The sequence below is a fragment of the Protopterus annectens genome, chromosome 6.part0 (genome assembly GCF_019279795.1).
Source record: "Protopterus annectens isolate FY-2018-M chromosome 6.part0, PAN1.0, whole genome shotgun sequence".
Taxonomy (NCBI): Eukaryota; Metazoa; Chordata; order Ceratodontiformes; family Protopteridae; genus Protopterus; species Protopterus annectens.
In genome coordinates, this window is record NC_056737.1 from 1,709,749,046 (window position 1) to 1,709,764,057 (window position 15,012).

General features: G+C 37.4%; 1 protein-coding gene across 4 annotated transcripts in view; it reads right to left on the reverse strand.

Moving 5' to 3' along the window:
* Positions 1 to 15,012, reverse strand: part of KIAA2012 (KIAA2012 ortholog) — a 971,910-nt gene that overhangs the window by 366,882 nt on the left and 590,016 nt on the right. For all 4 annotated transcript variants that reach the window (XM_044075102.1, XM_044075103.1, XM_044075104.1 and 1 more), the window contains exons 15-16: positions 6,334 to 6,384; positions 3,097 to 3,160 (exon numbers count right to left, since the gene is read on the reverse strand). In XM_044075102.1, coding sequence (XP_043931037.1) covers positions 3,097 to 3,160; positions 6,334 to 6,384 — 115 coding nt within the window. The remainder of the gene's footprint in view (positions 1 to 3,096; positions 3,161 to 6,333; positions 6,385 to 15,012) is intronic.

Below are 15,012 nucleotides of genomic sequence, written 5' to 3' on the forward strand. Positions count from 1 at the left end.
GTTGGTGAACTTACCTCCTTAAAAAACAAACAAACAAAAACAGACAAAAGACAATTTGGGTGATTTTTTATGAGTTTTAATTTTGTCAAAATTGCTTCTCATTGTTAAGGTCAACATCTTAGTCAGTAGTTTTATTTATGGGAAGCAAACCACCTGTTGGACATTACAATAAGATGTCCAAAACATTCAGTGTGTCTCGTCTGCCCTGAGGCTTTCTTTCAGAGAACTTTGCCCGGGCAAACTACAGCAGGGCCACGTAGATGAAATCCTTATGAGATGCCCAAATAACCTTGTTGGCTGTTCTTGACACATATACTCCCCCCAACACACACACATACACAAATGTCTCATGGCTATATCTTCAAGCTCCTCACACTGTCATAGAGATTAAGTCTACCAGCCCTGCAGAGGAAATTCATTTCTGTCACCTGTACCCATAATTTCCTTCAGGCTCAGTCCACAGCTCTTTAGCACAGATGAGGGTGGGAATGTAGACTGAGCAGTAAACTCAGATGCAAAAAATCAGCATCTGCTTCTTCATTACAGATCAGTTACATGCTCACAGGACTGCAGCCATTTTTGCAGTTCACATGTTGTTGTCATGTTTCTCTTTCTTGTAACTCATCAGCAAGAACCTCAAATGATAATTTCAGGACTAGCCAGGCAACTCCATCCCTCCTGAACAGAACATTCCACAGTTTTCTGAGATGTCAGATTTAGAGATGCTGATTTTTGTTTGGGTGAATCTTAGATGCCATGCTTAAAGAAAGTCAAAAAAGCAGCTTCATCTGCAATCAACAAAGTTGCCACCTCTTAGTTTCCAAACTAGAAATCATCTCATTTTCAGGTGTATCACAAACGTCTGCTGAAAAAGTTAGGAACAACCAGTCCCATGACATAGAGGGATTAAAACCCTGATTATGACCCAGATAACCTTAGTTCAAGCATAGCCTGGGTAATGGGGTAGTTGGGTGGGGACAGCGGAAATAAGTGGCTAACGCAAGCTCATCTATTCAGAAGGGAGTTTTCTGCCTTCCACTTGCAGTTGAAGGCTTGTGGATGATGGGAATGCAGCCAGGAGTCACAGATGGGGGCTCAGTACTCTCAAGACAGTGATGGTAGCACCTTCTGTGCATGTGAGGGGACAGGCATATGCAGGTGGGAACACAGGAGACACTCAAGGTGACATGACTGCTAATGTCAGCTACCAGGGGAGAGGTTAGGGCTTATTAGAACATGACTAGTTATTTGAGCTAATGAGTGCTTCACTTTGGTCCTATGGACAAATCAGGGCAGTGGAATAGACCTGGGATTGATGAACCATTTGGCGGGCTTCAAGGCTGCATGTGGGGGTCAAATAGTGATAGTATATCGCTTGTGTGTGTCCAAAAGCAGCCAGTTATGATGACCTTTGGCATGAGACTGGTGGGCAGTAGGCTGTAGTTAAAGTTTATGGTTTGAAAGTGATTAGGGTAAAACTGCTTTCATGCCTGAATGGATGATAGCTGTCTCCCTTTTAGTCTTACAGGAGTCAGTGGCCATGCTGTCAGTGTTAGAGAATGAATGAGATATGATTGTGTGTGTGTGTGTGTGTGTGTGGGGGGGGGGGCATCAGTTGGTGTGGTGAAAAAACATATAAAAATAAGGCACAGAAATTGTGACAAGATATGTTCTTTGTGGAGTACAGCACACCTGTTGAAGAAATTCAATTTACTGCCAATAATGCAGCACAACTTTCACTATATTTTTACAAAGACTTAATGGCACATAGCAGTTAAACTGGTATCCTATACCCTCACTGGATTTTCTATAACATAATGCCAGAGCATATAGTTGTAAATCTTCTCCAACTCCAAAAAAAAAACAAAAAAAAAAAACAACTGTAAATGTGATTGTTAAACTTCTACACAATTGTGGAAGGCTAAAAAGCTGGTCAACAAGAATTCAATTTCTTGAAAAATTAGTAAAAAAATAAAAACATGGTCAACAGGAATTCTTGTTAGACCACTGACACCTAATTCCTTGAAAAATGAATCAATTAAATGCAATATGAGAGAGGTGGGGTGCGGCAACCCTGGACTTAATACAATTAGGTAAAAGACTGATTCATCTTGGAGAAGGGGACAAATCTTGAACTCAACAATACCTTTCACTGAACACAGTTTTCAGCCAATCAACATTAGATGAGTGCTTGAACATTATGCAACTGCTAGGGTATTGGTTCACTTTCCCATGACCAAGATGGAATTTGCATTGTTCTTTAATAATTAAGAGGTTTTAACATTAACCCCCATTCCCTTCCCAGCATTGTAGCATAAGTTTTTCCTCTGGCATGGGGATTGGGCATATCTGTATTAGTCTAAAGAAATTCTGCAAAAAAGTAAGCAAATGATTCAATACTGCAGAAGCAATGTCCTGAGATGTTTTCTCTCTCTCATTATTTTCCTTAAAGAGTATTTATAAAATATCAAAACCAAAGGACAAAAAGGTCACACAAACCATTCAGTAAAAACTGCAAGAAAAACATAACCAAGCTAGAGTTTTCACTGTGTGATACCTTAAACCTCTAATGGAGGGCAATGGGATATATATATACGAATGACCCCTTAAGGACATGCAGCATTTCAGCTACATGGGTTCTGAATGCCCATGATTTGTTACTTTTTTCTTTTTAAGTGTTTATGGATACATTCAGACTAATAAAGCCAAACACCACTTGCTATGGAAATGCATATTCTGCCTTTTTAATGACCTCATCAGGACAGAGTAAACAAATTGTTTGGCAATACTTCAGAAACACAGAGCTTAAAACCCAGATGATGCCCACGAGTACCTCTATTATTAAAAGTGATTCCTGGCTGATTGGATGCTGGACTGCGAATGTTGTACAATGACTATTTAATGCAAAATAGATGATTGTATGAGACCTCTTCCATATGATAACAGTGCATCATATAAATTGTGATGCATCTCATTAGAACTGTCAACATGCAAACACATCTCTTTCAGATGTTACCAAAATGTGAGAATGTGTTTTCACTTTTATGACAGTAATTTACTTAGAATTAACATTATTTCCAGATGGTGCACACTTACTATTGTTCATTTCTTGGTACTGTTGTTCCATATCAGTGCTGCTTATATTTTCATTTCTTGAATCCTGTATAAAATAAAAGATAATGAGTATTTTGTATATTGTAGAGTTATCTCTCAGCTCATAACTTTTGCCAAGGAATAGTCTGATTGCCATACTGCACAGTTTGCGATTGATTCCTACAAAGATACCGTTTGTAAAAAGGACCATGCTGTTTTCTCTGCTAGCATTGTCCCAGGAATGAGGAATGCTTTCTCTGGTTAGTTGAGTAGCTTCGGGACATAGTTGCACAATGTCCTTCAGTGAGATTAGTAATCAAAGTAATAACAGACACAACAAGAAAAAGAGATACTACTTTGTTTTCAGGGATTCCTCTACTCAGAAAAACTAATTTAGATTTAATAAAGTACAGAAACTCCTTACTTTCTTATCATATCTTTCAAAGCTAACTGTGATCTCCGTTTATTATTAAAAGTTCACTGTATTAATAAAGTATTCTTTAACTACATCAGAAAGCTGAAAGGAGAACATATATCCACATAAAATCATACACAGAACATCATTTAGACTTTAAATTAAAAATATATAACCACATATATGATATTACAAGGTAGAATATTTATCTACCAATCTAAAACTAACCCGATCGTCAACAACCCTTCCTTCTTTCCCCAAAACAGAAATATAGCCATCCATATAAACTAATCCTTAGTGATTTTACCATACAGATTATTAAAATTACTTAACTGAAATGAAGTAATTCAAAGACAATAAGGATGATGAACGCAATGATTAACAAAGCTTATCATGCAACGATTATGGGTGGCAGTTCACATGAGCTCACCCTCCCCCTTGTAGCTCTAGGCTTGATTCTATTAGCCTCTAGTTTCATAAAAGTGTCTGACTTAAGCAAAATAATAAGCAATAATACAGTAAAAAAGCAATACTATTTTGTTTTCAAGAATTACTCCTATCAGAAAAACTAGTCTAGATTAAATAAAATAAAACAACTCATTACTTTCATATCAAATCTTGCAGAGATAATTATGATCTCTGCTTATTCTAAGGCTGAATGCATTAATAATGTATTCTGTACTAACATTAGAAAACTGAAAAGAAAAATAGTGAATGCAATTCATTGTCAGTGGACAATAAAATGATCATCCATTTACAGGACAGAGCAAATATATTCGCACGAAACAAAAAAAAAGATGCAGACTTTACAATAAATTCCAGAATATGCCAGAGTGCTACATAGACAAGCCAAGACATCCTTATTTAACTATTCACATGAGACCTGCTGGCAGAAGCAAAATTAAAAACACAAATATCATGGGACTAGACAATATAACTAGGAATTTTCTACAAGAATCTAGGAAAACATTGCTAAACCCACAGCAATCTCATTAAATGAAATGGCTAGCATGTGGACACATCCCTGGCCTACATCCTATAGTGGTATTAACAATGGGGGAGGGACTTCACATCACAGCCAATCACTTTTAGATCATTCAGCTTGACCAGTACTGAATTTAAAGTTATTCAGAGCATCAAAATGGAGCCTACTGAAACAGGCATGAGGAGATAATTAGATACAGAAAAATATGTGTTTATTAAAAGGAGAACTTGCCTTTTGAAGCATATTTTTGAAAGTACAACAGTAGCACTTGATGAAGAACAGCACATGTTGCTTAACTTGACCTTGTTAAGGGATTAAATATGTGTGCGTGTGCGCGCGCGTGTGTGTGTGTGTGTGTGTGTGTGTGTGTGTGTGTGCGTGTGTGTGTGTGTGTATATGTGTGCGTGTGTGTGTGTGTGTAAATCCAGAGCATTAAATATCAATACATAGTAATTCAAAAGACAAAATACTGTTGAAGCAACAAAGTACAAGTAAGGATGTGAAGTTACTTATCTCCCCTAATGGTGTTATCAGTGGTGTCCAACAAGGCTCTGTAATTGGCCATTTTTTTAGTTATAAGATAAATAAGTGGGAAATGGAATTTGTATAACTAAATATGCAGATCATTGCAAATAGGTAACAACAGGTAACAGATTTACTTCAACAAAAGATGCCAAAGTTCTCCAAAATGGCTAAATATGGCCTCATGAGTCTTGACAAAAAGATATACAATATGATATAAAACAAATAGCCAAATCATGAAAAATAGCATCATTGTTAAAAGATCTAGGGAAAATTGTATATAACAAATTAAACATTGATCACTGTGTATCTACCCAAGTCAGGAAAGCATATTCTGCAATCTATCTAATTCCAAAAGGCATGTTTACTCACAACAGACAGATATTGTATCAATTTATACATCACTGATTTGAGCCATTGTTGAATACAAAGCTGCATTGTGTAGCCTTCAATCAAGTCATGTGACATGTGCAATGAATCCTCAATAGAAACACTACAAGAGTAGAAAACATGAAATCTTCAGAAATGCTTGAGGAACTGCCATTATATTCTGTTTATTATAGGTTACTAAGAGGGTTATAAGGCAAAGTCTGATCAACTTATCTTTGAAAGTCTATGCCTGGAATGCATTACTATGAGAACTAACACCAGAATGGAGAACCTGACAGTAAAACTTGATGTCAATAATAGAAAATGCTCATATTATTAGGAGAAGCTAGTCATTAACTTGCTTTAAAAATAATCTTGATAAATGTATGTAGAAAGTAAAGAATATTAATGTAGGCTTATGACAGTCAAGCTTCTTGAAAGCCATTAGGCCATAAGTTTGACATTTGACAATCTAACCTGTGAACCTATATTTCCTTTGTTCAGAGCCCACCAAGATCTTACTTCACATTTGGATTTGTAGGATATACTATACATAATGGTTACACTGCTCACTGTGCCTTTGAGTACCTGGCATAAATTGTTGTGAGTACTGAGATGTTTTGGCAGCATTTCCTGTGGCATATTTTATTATTTAGGCATTATAGCACTTTTTATATTTACTTTCATTAATCATATTAGGATTTCAAAAATCATACTTTCTATGAACGTGTGTGATGTTTTAGATTAACCCATTACTATGTTTTACTGGTCTGTGCCTTAACCACAGCCAAACGTATCTTAGGTGGCATTCTCTGATGCAGGTTTTGTTTCATTCTTCCTCAGAAATGTGATCAACCTCCTTGGTATTCAAACCGATCTCACCACAGAATCAGAAGGTGCTACTGCAACAATGACTTTCTTAAACATAACAAAAAAAAATGACACTTACCATCTCTGTTTCCACCAAAACAGTTTCAGTAGCTTCTCCTTTAGGGGATTTCTGCAAAAAGAAAACAATATATTATAATTTAATCCATATGAATGCTATAACTGCTTTCACATAAGCTTGTCCCAATGTTTTTAGCAATGACTGAATGATAATTTTAAAGGTTCAACAAAGGCTAAGGGAATTCAAAGGAGCACATAATATTCGGAAGTATGCAAGTGTTGGGTATGAATTTGTGGGAGGAGTTTAATTATGTAGTAAAGTTTAATTATTTAGGACAAACCTATGGAAGAGCCTTACGCCAGCTTGCTCTTCATGGTAATATTAGAGGTGGGAGAGTGCAATTAGTAAACGTCCAGCCACCGGTACTATTATAAATACTGCAAATCTGTGTAAGGGATTCACACAAATTTGTGTTGTATACAACTGTATACCACATAAGAATACAAATGAACATTTGGCTATGCTATACGTTTAAGAATTGTTATTCTTAGAACAACAGGGCCAGGTGCACACCGGGTAATTATGGAAGATCGGTTTAGTGCTGAGGTTCCAATTCTTCAGCAGCCTGTCTCCTGTTATTACATCCATACATAGATTCACTGATAGCTTTTGTTGCTGGGAGAGGACTAGCTGCATTCCTCTCTGACTCCCCTTCCTGTAGCTTGGATGTGCAGCTTACTTAAAAGTTAGCTTGATTATACTAGTTTACACAAGGTGAATGGACTGTGTTAATTTGCCAGTAAATGAAACAGCTAAATACTGTAACAATTATGAAGTGTTTTGATATGCCATATGCAGGTGTGGAATATCAGAGCAATTTTGCAATGCCCCAATATCATTACCTGAATGATGACAATGGGAGAAGTGTTCTCCTTGAAAATAAGTATTCATTTTATGGGTACAAGAGGTGGGCAGAGGCATGCCTGGACAGCAAACATTATTTTTATAACCATGTGGCTGGTATTCCTGGGCAACAAGCATTCATCCAATCATATGGGAGGTAGGAGGAGCATACTCCTGGATAACAAGCAGAGAATTTTACATTACAGTAGAAGGGAGGAGGGATCTGAGACAATGAGCAGGTTGTCTATGAATATGGCAGGTAGGAGGGGAATACTAGATAGTGATCATTATTATACTAACAGGGGAGGTGGAGGTACTACTTGTGCATACTGTGCAGTGATGGTTATTACACTATTCAGCAGGGTCAGTCACAGTGCATAACAGAGACCACTGGGATACCACCTGGGACAAATAATAATATATATCACAAGGGTCTACTTTATGAGAATGAAATCTCACTTACCCAAAACGCATAACACAGAGACAAAAAGGCCAACAGCACCACTACACTGACGTCCTGGAGCACTGACTTACCACTCCAGGTAAGTAACCTCTTGGCCATCTGAAACAAAAATGTAAACCAAAGAAAAGCAAACCCACAGCCCCCTAATTAAATATACCAACTCTGTGATCGCACTACCGTGGGGGTAAGGGACAAAGTTCAACAGGATGGCTAAGCATTACTTACCTGGAGTGGAAAGTTGGTGTTCCAGGATGTTTGTGTTGTGCCAGACGTTTTGTCTCGGCATTGTAAACATTGGGTAAGTGAAAGTTCGGGTTTCTGAAGGGGACCCATGTCACATATATAGTCACTGTCATCATCTAAGCCACAAGGTCAATGGTCCTTGGACAAAGGTCAAGGTTATAGATTTGATTGTTGGGCAATTTATTGTAGTAAGTCAACCAGCATGTTTTTTGTTATGTACACTCATAGCATTGAGTAGTGCCACCATGATGCTGTCCAAATTTGGGAGACAGAGAGAACACGTAAACTTCATAAAACAGTGACCAGAAGTCAGGACAGAACACAGGGCTCTGTAGCTATGAGATAGCTCTTACCACTGAATTACTATGTAGATCTAATATTCTGGTGTAATGAATAGTGATGACTAATTCTGAAAAAGTTCTATAATTACATAGAAAAACTGAAAAGAAACTATTAACTTGAATACTATCAAAATTATTTAAATGTATCTTGAATAGTGATATGGAACTATGGGACAATAAACTGGAGAATTATTTTGTTTAAAATTTATACCAGATTACAGAACTATAGAGTCAGTGAAGCTGAGGGTGAAGCAATACTCCAGTCTGCAAAATAGTGAATGCAAACTAAGCAGAAGACCTGAAAACATAGCCCCTGTTAATCTAAGCAGTGGAGATATAAACCAACTTTTGTAAATCCTAAATGCAAATAAAACCCGATGACATGCTGAAAGCAGTAGCACCCTAAAGACACACCATCTTCAGTAAAGCATAAGCAATATATTATTACTATATCACATATGATCTGCAATCTGCAGTGGCCTAAATGAAGAAAGCAAATATAATAATACATCGTGTATGAGGTACTTCAACTGTAATGAGTAATTTTCATTTAATATGATTTTGCATCAGGCATGTCAGATGGAAACCCTTAATAATGCCCTTCTTCAACCACCCATGATCATCCATGGCAGCAAAAATGTGTCCAACATTTGCTGGCATCCTGTTAAGGGTCTCAATCATCCTGTCACAGTTGGCATTGTTACATGTCAGCTCTAAATGATTGATTGTACCACTTGCCAGATATCATATCAAGATATTCATAAATAGTGTGCAGTTGCATATGTGCAATCTGTGCACTGTATTTAGTACATCACCATTGATTGCTGTGATTCATAAACATGGATCATCATAATGAATAGTGGTGCACAGATGACTGCCAACATCTGTGAAGGACAGACAAGTGCTCATTGTACATAGTAGTGACCTATGTCACATTTGCATTTGCTACAGATAGGGGAATTGCTGTGTGGTATGACAGCACTGCATAATGAAGCAGGAAACAATGACTTAGTAATGTACGTACTTAACATACCATACAAAGGTATCTGTTCCTTGCTCCATTGTGCTTTATTGTCATGTTACATAGTGAGTCATAAAGGATTTTTATTCATTTTGCAAGAGCTAGGGTCATTATCATAATATGGTAAAGAGGGGATTGAATTCTGTGCAAGCTCTCATTGGTGGAAATTCAGCATTGTCACTATATGGTGTGGAGACGTGTGGTTGTGATAGCAGGTTTGTTTGCACCACAAGGAACTCCATTGCAGTAGGGTTTCTACTAAGCAAAGGAGTGTTTTTATTTTTTTAACTGATGTTGTTGCTCAGTTCTGTTAGTTGAGCAGCATATCAGAAGGGAAACAATCAGTGTGGTGACAAGCACTATAACATCTGTAGCTACATGGTTCTAGTCCTATAAGTTACCCCACTGGGACCAGCCCATGTGCAGCTGGTATCATCTTTGTGAATTGCATATAATCCTTTGTTAGGGGATATTTGTGTGTGTATTTCATGCATAGAATAATCTGGTACATAATGGCGTAAAACTGCATGCAATGCAATGTATTGCCCAATTGTGTATCACTCTTTATGAATCACATAGGACTTTGGATCAGGATATGCATGTCCAAAGACATTGGCAGATGCATATGGAGGACACCTCTGGTAAGAATATTTATGTTATTTTTTTTATTTAGACTTTGAACATTTTATAATTTTAAAATGTATTATTATTTGCTGCAGATAGACTCTTGGCAGATTGTTGGCACTGTTTAAATCATTTAGGATGCTGGGAAGTGTGAGCTACTGTATGCTAAGACACTTTGAAGGTTGGAGTGTTACAATTCGGAATTTATTGCCCATTGTTACTGTTCTTTATCAGGCTGAGATGCCTTCAATAAATGTCCCTTGGCTGTCATCTTCAGATGTTTGCGTGTCTTTTGGAAGTCTGTCTTATTTGTTTGAGTGACTCTGTAGGTGGTATTCATAACTGCTGACTTCATGCTGGAAAGAATTATTGCTCCTTTTGAAGTCTTCACTGGCATTGTCTAGGATTTTGATTCAGAAGTCTTCGATTCTTGAAAATTATTGTTCTGAACTGGTGGAATGTACAACAAAAACGTCCTGTTTTTATCTGGATGTGGATCATCTTAGAATATTTACTCCTTGTTTCTCCTGTTTACTTGGAGTAGTGGCTGATTTGACATTTTTGTTTGCTGCACCATATAATTGAGATGCCTTCTGTAAATATCCTTTGGGTGTTGTCTACAGATGTTTTGGCTGCCTTTTGAAAGTGTGTCTTAGCTACTGTGTGAGGGATTCTCTGGACAGTGTGCAGAAGTGCTGGCTCGTGCAAGAAAGAATTCTTGTTCCAGTTGAGTGTTCATCAACATTATCTGTGGACTGGTTTCAGGAATTCTCTGCCTCTAGGTTTTGTCCTGGATTGGTGAGTTGCCTACCTTCATATAGAAAGAGAACATCTTAGTGTGCTCATTTATTCTGGGTTTCTGCTGTTTGCATGGGGTACTGCGTCATACTGAACATCTGTGTGTATTTAATTTCATTACAACCCAGGACATTATTGACACATTAGTATTAAGTTATGTAAAAAATATTTACTGGGCTGACATTGTGTTAACCCATGCTTATTTAGTTCTTCTCCTTTCGGCTGCTCCCATTAGGGGTCACCACAGTGGATCATTGGTCCACAGAACAAGTGATAGTACAGTTTTATCGTGTTGAGTTGCAAACCTGGCAGCCAACTTTCCTAAGAAGGCACAGAAATGCACAGCTAGGGCCAATTTAGATTGCCCAATCCACCTGCAGCATGTCTTGGGAATAAGAGAGGAAACCAGAGCACCTGCAGGACACCCATGCAAACACAGGGAGCACAAGCAGACTCCGCACAGAAGGCACTTATATACTTGTGAAGCGCACTTCTGTGATGTACTGAATTTTTTACCTTAAATATGTCTTATATTTTCTGGCATTATGTGTCAGTTCTTTATTCTACATTTTAAATCTTATGTATAGTGATGCTGCGTTTTAAAACAATGGAGGAGTTGCTACTAGCTAAGATATGTTTCCAGTTTGCTTCAGAGTACTCCTGCTGTGAGCTTTGACCAGCAGACACCAACTGCAAGGAGAGAGAGAGAGAGAGAGAGAGAGAGAGAGAGAGAGAGAGAGAGATTCTCTGAGCAGAGTTTGGGAGCCTGATCCTTCCTATGTTCCTGTTTATTCTCCTTTACTGTGCAGATATCAAATACATAAGCAAATAATAAATAAACCTAGGAGTTTGCTGCTTCTGCTGCTGTGTAGAGAGGCAAAATACAGTTAATGTTTCCCTACTAGGTGAGTTTGACTCTGTTTCCTGACTATGTTCTCTTCAAAACTATGCTGTTTGCAACTATGCCTTCTCAGTCACATTACCAGAGAATGTTTTTACTAATTTTAAGTTTTAAACCCACAGACTGCAAGATCATCATTTCAGTGAGTTGTATTAGCGATAAGTTCAGAAGTGATAAAACTGGTTTCCTACAAAGTCTTATGTGTTGATTTAGTTTAAGACTCAAACTGTAACCAGGACCTTGGCACCTTACCTGGTTATACTGTACTCGAAGAACCTGTTAATCTTGGCATGGAAAGCATATACCCATTTAACAGCAAAGGAAGTGTTCTGCAGCATCTGCTTAGCATACAGTATGAGCGTAGGTTAACAGTAAGGTTGTGTATGCTATGCAAGATGATCAAGGCATTGGTATGTGTGGATGTGTGTGTGGGGGTCATGTCATCATAATACCAGTCTGTAGACTGCACTTTGTATGGTACTCAGTACTGTCTCATGTCTGTGTCATTCCTAAAATCTCTTCTGCTCTTCCTATTTTAAATACCATGGATGCCACAGATAAGTCAAGGAAGTCTGTTTTTATTATGGGTGGGTTTGTTGTGCATAAAAAGACCTGTAGTTCAGAGCATGTGAAGATATATAATACTTTTTCAATTCTGCATGCAGAGGAAGATTCCCTGTCTGAATTTGATAGTAGGAACTTAACTCTGCATGCAAGCTTTGCTTATTCTGAAGGCATACTGGATGGAGAGAGTCAGACAAAGCAGGTGAAAGCGGATACTGGGCCACACTGATGCTTTACTGGAGCTGTAAATGTTAACCATTTACTTTGCTTTCAAGATCATAGGCTACAATTCTAAGGGATATTATAATGGAAAACATTTCCATTTGACAATGTAGTCAAAGGGTTCAAATGAGGTGGGCTGTTTGTTTTGCTCTCCTCTCTAGCATATTTGGGATTATCTGAATATTATATGAGCCGTCCATCTGGGTGCTGGTTAGGTATAAAGCAGTGCTTTTGGATTTATCTACAAACTGAGAAGGAAATTGATTTTATATAAATTTGCCACATTTCTATCCATCATTTCTTGTGTAACTAGCTGGTGATTTTTTTCTTAGTACTTTTTGTCATTACTCCTGGCAGCCATCAACATTTCTCAGCTACTGTGCTACTCATTTGTTCCCTGCCATCTCTTAGTTTCTTGTCCCCTTCTTGGTCTTGTTAAAAAGTTCCTTGGTCTCACCCAGAAGTTACTTTGGTAACCTGCTGCTTAGGGGTAAGGGGACTGTAATCCAAGCCCTCTGGTTTATGTGCTTGTCTCCACAACAGGCGGCTTGACCTCCATTTTCCCAGAATGGAGCAGGCAGTATGTCATTTTAATCCTGAATTACTGGTGAGATAAAGGAGAAGACTTCATAGGGATGAAACCTGTCCCTTAAAAGTGGTACATGCAACGCTGGTTCATGATGTTTTTCATCTTTTGGGCAGGTCTTACATCAGAGTGTTTTGCAGACCTTTGTTGGTTACATTTTTGTCAGGGCAGAATTTCTTATTTTTCAAGCTGACATGGCAGATTGCCTTTGTTTCATTAAGCTTTGATGTTAACTCTTTTGGGGATGTTGCTTCTTGTAGACATTGAAAAGTGCATTTATCTACAGCTGATTTAGAATAGGATGTAGTGGATTTTTTTTCCTTGCTAAATGTTTATTTGTGGGGGAAGTGTAGGATACAACTGGAGCTTGGTGGCTAACAACTGAATGTAAGCTGAAATATTGAATTATGTCCCTTCGACTACATAATAAAAAATGATATTATGAGAACTATTAGCAATGGTACAATAGACTTCAGCAGTTATTGGTTGGGATGACCTCTCAGTATGCAGGGGCATAAGGAATTTCAACTGTTGAGACTTTCTATGAAATGTTTCTTTTGAAACTAAGGAAATGGCTTTTTTACTTAACAGACGGATTCTGGTTGTGGTAAGCAAGAGGTGATATGTTCTTTTCTTTACTATCCAGTCATCATTAGGAGTCTAGAGTTTTGGTTTGCTTCAGAGGAAGGGGAAAGATGCTGTCATTAAGACTGATATTTATCTGTACTTTGGGTCATGAAACAATTTGCAGCTAGTAAGCATTTTCAGTGCAGACTATGTGCTCCTTATTGGTTTGTTTTGTTATTGATTAGAAAGGCTGCCATTTCAGTTAAAGAAGGACCTATTTTCTTAGGATCTACTAACATGAAGTAAGCAGATAATGTACTCTCTTCCTTACCTAAAATTAGTTCTTCAGAGACCAATGGCTTGTTCCCGTGTTTTTGTGAAAGATCTAATGTACTCCTTTCACAGTCCATTGTGAAGGTTTCTAATTCAGTTTAATTATCAGGGCCATGATATGGATATAGAATGGAAAGGGGGATTTGGTTGTGTGAAATAGGTGAGGTTTATAATTTTTCTATGTGGAGAAGGACTGTTTTATTGAATGCATTTATAAAATGTTTACACATTTTTATAGCATGGCATTTGTGATGGCTGTTAGGAGACACTGTAGATTAAGAATAATTTGGGTCTGTACGACAGAGCTAGTGTTTCAGTTTTATGTCTGTTACATTATGTTTTATGTCTATCAAGAGGCAGGATTTTGTACTATTTCTTTTGATTATTCAGACTGCATTAGATTTAGTATGGCTGCCACATGATTCACTTAGACTGAGTATCCCAAATAATGTGCTATTTTTCCTAATGCTACATTTCTTTTCTAGTTTTTCAAACCATATATAAAGACTATGATGTTCATATGCCAGTTAAATATGAGTATTAAGGTGTTTTTATTCAAAGAGGAGTAAATATGGCTTTGTGTAAGAAATACAAATTTTATGTAATTAACACTCTCACTTTTGTGATCACAAAAGAGCAACATTTATATGAAAATTGACACTTAAAAATAAAACTACCTTAAACTGCCTTTTTGACCGCTGCACCCCATGACATGACATAATACCTAGTTATTCTAATTTATTGATCAGTGTTTTGTGAAAGACCCTATCAAAGGCTGAGGATAAGGCTATATAAATTACATCAAAGCACTAGTTTTCATTTATAGTTGTTATCATATTATTGAACACCACGTAACAGGTAGTCATAGATCTATTTTCAACATATGTGTGATGATATATGGTTTTGATTCTCACCCTTTAGAGTTTGGACAATAATTTATCCAAAATAATCGTCTCCACTATTTTTCCAAAACAAGAAAGTAAACATATGGATTCCCCTTCCCTTAAAGATGGGTATAAAAAGTGTGTGTCTTCAACCTTGAAAAAATGTTACCATACTTAAGTGACCTAGTGAGTAACAGATATAATAGTACTGCTGAATTCATACAGAAGTGTTCTCAAGTCATTATTACTAATTCTGTCTCTTTCCGGTGCTTTTTTTAGTCCAGCTTGC